We start from the raw sequence: 3,249 nt of genomic DNA on the forward strand, positions 1-3,249 counted from the left end.
AAAAAAAAAAAACCTGGGAGCCAGATTATGGGGAGGAACTAACCATCATCTGCCTCTAACTAACAAGATAAAAAGAACCGAAGAGTTTTAAACTGGCTAAGGTGGGTTTTCACTGGGGGGACAGTGGTAGTGTTTCTCTGAAATAAATTCCCCTTCCATCATGATTTCCCCAAAGATGGCCCCATTCTTCCTAATGACTGACCCCAGAATAATTCCCCAACCATTATGCTTCCTACAGTCCATGGGAGACATAGGTCACTCCACAGTAGGATTAGCCATTATTCCAGGCTCCAGGCCACACAATTCAGCCCAGCCCAGCCCTTCTCAGGCCCTCTGGCTGTCACACATACCTGTCCACCGTGGCCAGGGTTGGGGCCCCACGGGCAAGGTGTTGTCCCAGCACGTGACTGAACACCTTTTTGCTTTCCCTCGCCTGGCAGTAGGTGCTCCAGACAACTCCACTCAGAAGGATCACAAACCCCACAGACAGAAGCATGTAGGCTGGGATGAGCTTCTCCTGATAGTTCAGAATGGAGACAGAGGAAATGAAGACGGCTCCCAGGCAGACCATCAGGAAACCCATCAGAAGGGAAAGAGCGCAGATAATGAGGTCAATTTTGATCTGCATCCTCGCTCCTGAGGAACTCAGCGCCCTGACCCTGCCGCTGTGCTCCAGGAGAATGAGCTCATTAGCTAGCTTGCGGCTTCATATGCTCTGGGCCTGGCTGGTCTTTGGACAATTAAATGAAGCAGGCACTTAGGAGCTATTCATTAACCACTGAAAGTACCCGTAATATCCTTGGAGGACTGGCCTAACAACATAGCATTGTGTATTGCGGGCAGAGTGACGTCTCCAAGGCTGGGTATGACACTTGACTGTTTCCAGTCATTTGAGCATATGTCCCTCATTCTTTAAAGGGCACTGGCCTCTTAATGACCCACAGAGGGTAATTTTCTACTAAAAACTAGGCAAATTAGCATTCTTTGAAGAACCACCTTCTCCGTGGTTTAGTAAGGAATCCTTTCCTGCATCCTTCTTTCTTCCTTTGTACTAAAAAGGCATTTCTTCAAGGTTCTTAACATGTCTTGACTCCCTCAACGAATCTTGCTTTAGTGCACCCACATGATGATATCGGAAACGTCCCAAGACAAAAGTTTAAAATGTAAACTGGCTGGCTCCTGCTCTGTTGACGGGATGGTGAGCTTCAGCAGGAGGGGAGGCAGGATGTTGGAGAGAAGGGTGGTCAAAGCAAAGCCCTGGGGGTTTCCTGGGCTCTGAAATGCTGCAATCTTTTCCCTCTCGTAAAATGCCCATTCGCTGAAATTTGTTTTAGTAGATGCTGCTACAAAATGTTCCCTGTCCTCTCCCCACACCTTTGTTCTATACAGCACAGCCTTTGTATTCTCTCAGGAATTGCTTCTTTCATCTTGATGGTCTTTGGTTATAGACACTTTATTCCAGATCTAGTTTATCCCCTGATCCCTGCCTTTTTTTTTTTTTTTTTTTTATCTGATGGTTTGACATGTCCCGGCCAAAAGTCTCTTTCCCAGAGGAACTCTTTCTTGGTCATGCTTGCCCAGAGAGATGACCTTCCGTTCCTTTGTACCAGTCCTCTCCCCACTCTTTCAATACCATTATTTTCCACTTACTTTCCTGGTGGGGAAAGCAGTGCGTTCTCCTGCAGTTCGCTCTTTCCCCTCTGGCCTCATACCCATCACCTCCTTAGCTCTATCTCCCTGTCAGGGCTGGGAGAGAGAGAGAGGAAGACACTGTGGGTTGAAAATGATACAAGGCTGTCCCTTCCCTTTACTCCTACCTTTATTAGCTTCAATCCCAACCCTGGACTACTTCCCCCTTCTACTCCAGGTATTATCTTTGTAATCTTAAAACAATTCTGTCTTCTTCCTTTTCCAGTTTCCCTTGAGGTAGGCAGGTTTCCAAGATGGTCCCTGATGACCTCCACTTCCCAGTGTTTGTGTCCTTGTGTAAGCTGTCCCCTTCCCTTGAGTGCAAGCTGGACCTAGTGACTTGATTCTAGCCAGTAGAATATGGTAAAGGTGATGGGAAGTCACTTTCATGATTTGGTTACAAAAGAACGTGACTTCTGTGTGGCTCGCAGGATCTCTCTGTTGCCCTCCTGGCTGCTGCCCTTTGAAAAAGGAAGCCGCCATATTGGGGAGGCCCCAGTGTCGAGGAACTGGGGACAGGTTCTGGTTAACAGTCAGTACAGAACTGAGGCCCTTAGTCCATCGGCCCACGAGGAACTGCACCCTGGGACTGTGTGACCTTGGAATCAATCCTCGCCTAGGTGAGCTTTGAGGAGCACCTTGAATGACAGACCCTGCAGTATGGGGTGAGTCAAGTCACGCCCACATTCCCAACCCACAGAAACCGGATGATGAGAAACATGCATTGTTTCAAGCTACTAAGTCTTGTGACAGTGTGTTAAGACAGAAATAGATTACTAAAACAGTTTTTTAGGACTTGGACATCAGAGGAGACTGTCCAGATTAAGTGGCTATCACAGCTCCTAGCACAGAGAGAGTGGCCTATGGAAGTTAGCGATAATCGTTCTCACTGATGTTGCCACTGTCATTCCTGAAGTAATTCCAGACAGCTGTGAAAGACTCAAGCTGAAAGGCCAGTACCAGGAACTGAGTCCCACTAATAGGTAGATGACAGAGTCACCATTAAAATCAGATTAAGGAGGGACAGTGCCTTCAGTGAGAACTGCCCGTCCAGAGGGTGGGGCTTCTTTTTTTAGGCAAAAATGTGGGAATAAATTCGGCTGCAGATTATGACAGATCGGGCCTCGTTCCTGTGATCACATCAGCACGTGAGCCAATAAGTGTCTCTATACTTTCCCTCCTGTCTGTAGCAGTGAAGGACCCTATAACCAGGGGCCTCACTGTTTCCAAAGCAGGTTCTTCCTTCTGATACTCTTTGGGGAGACTCCTGTCATTCTGGAGCAGAGTTTTGGTGGTGGTGGTGGTAGTCACGGTGGTATTTTTTGGTGACTGGATAGGAAAGAGCAAAATCCAGGAAGTGGCAGAAGGATAGAAAACCTCAATTCCTTTACATAAAATGCATATAAAATAAAGAACAAGTTCCTGGTCTCGGGGCATTTTAGGAGCTTCCTTGGAGTGAGACGTGGCATCAAGGGTGAAGCTGTAGAAGAATGTGTAGTATATAAGGGAAATAGATGGAAAAGGGGGAAAAAATACAGAAATATGAACTATCACAGGGAA

General features: G+C 47.1%; 1 protein-coding gene across 1 annotated transcript in view; it reads right to left on the reverse strand.

The window, feature by feature from the left end:
- Nucleotides 1-665, reverse strand: part of TMEM252 (transmembrane protein 252) — a 3,933-nt gene extending 3,268 nt beyond the window's left edge. Inside the window, exon 1 of the mRNA XM_003783045.3 lies at nucleotides 351-665. Within this exon, the coding sequence (XP_003783093.1) occupies nucleotides 351-628 (278 nt within the window). The 5' untranslated portion in view covers nucleotides 629-665. The remainder of the gene's footprint in view (nucleotides 1-350) is intronic.
- Between the last annotated feature and the right edge of the window lie 2,584 nt (nucleotides 666-3,249).

This window comes from Otolemur garnettii, unplaced genomic scaffold, assembly GCF_000181295.1.
Source record: "Otolemur garnettii isolate 467f Iridium unplaced genomic scaffold, OtoGar3 scaffold00006, whole genome shotgun sequence".
NCBI lineage: Eukaryota > Metazoa > Chordata > Mammalia > Primates > Galagidae > Otolemur > Otolemur garnettii.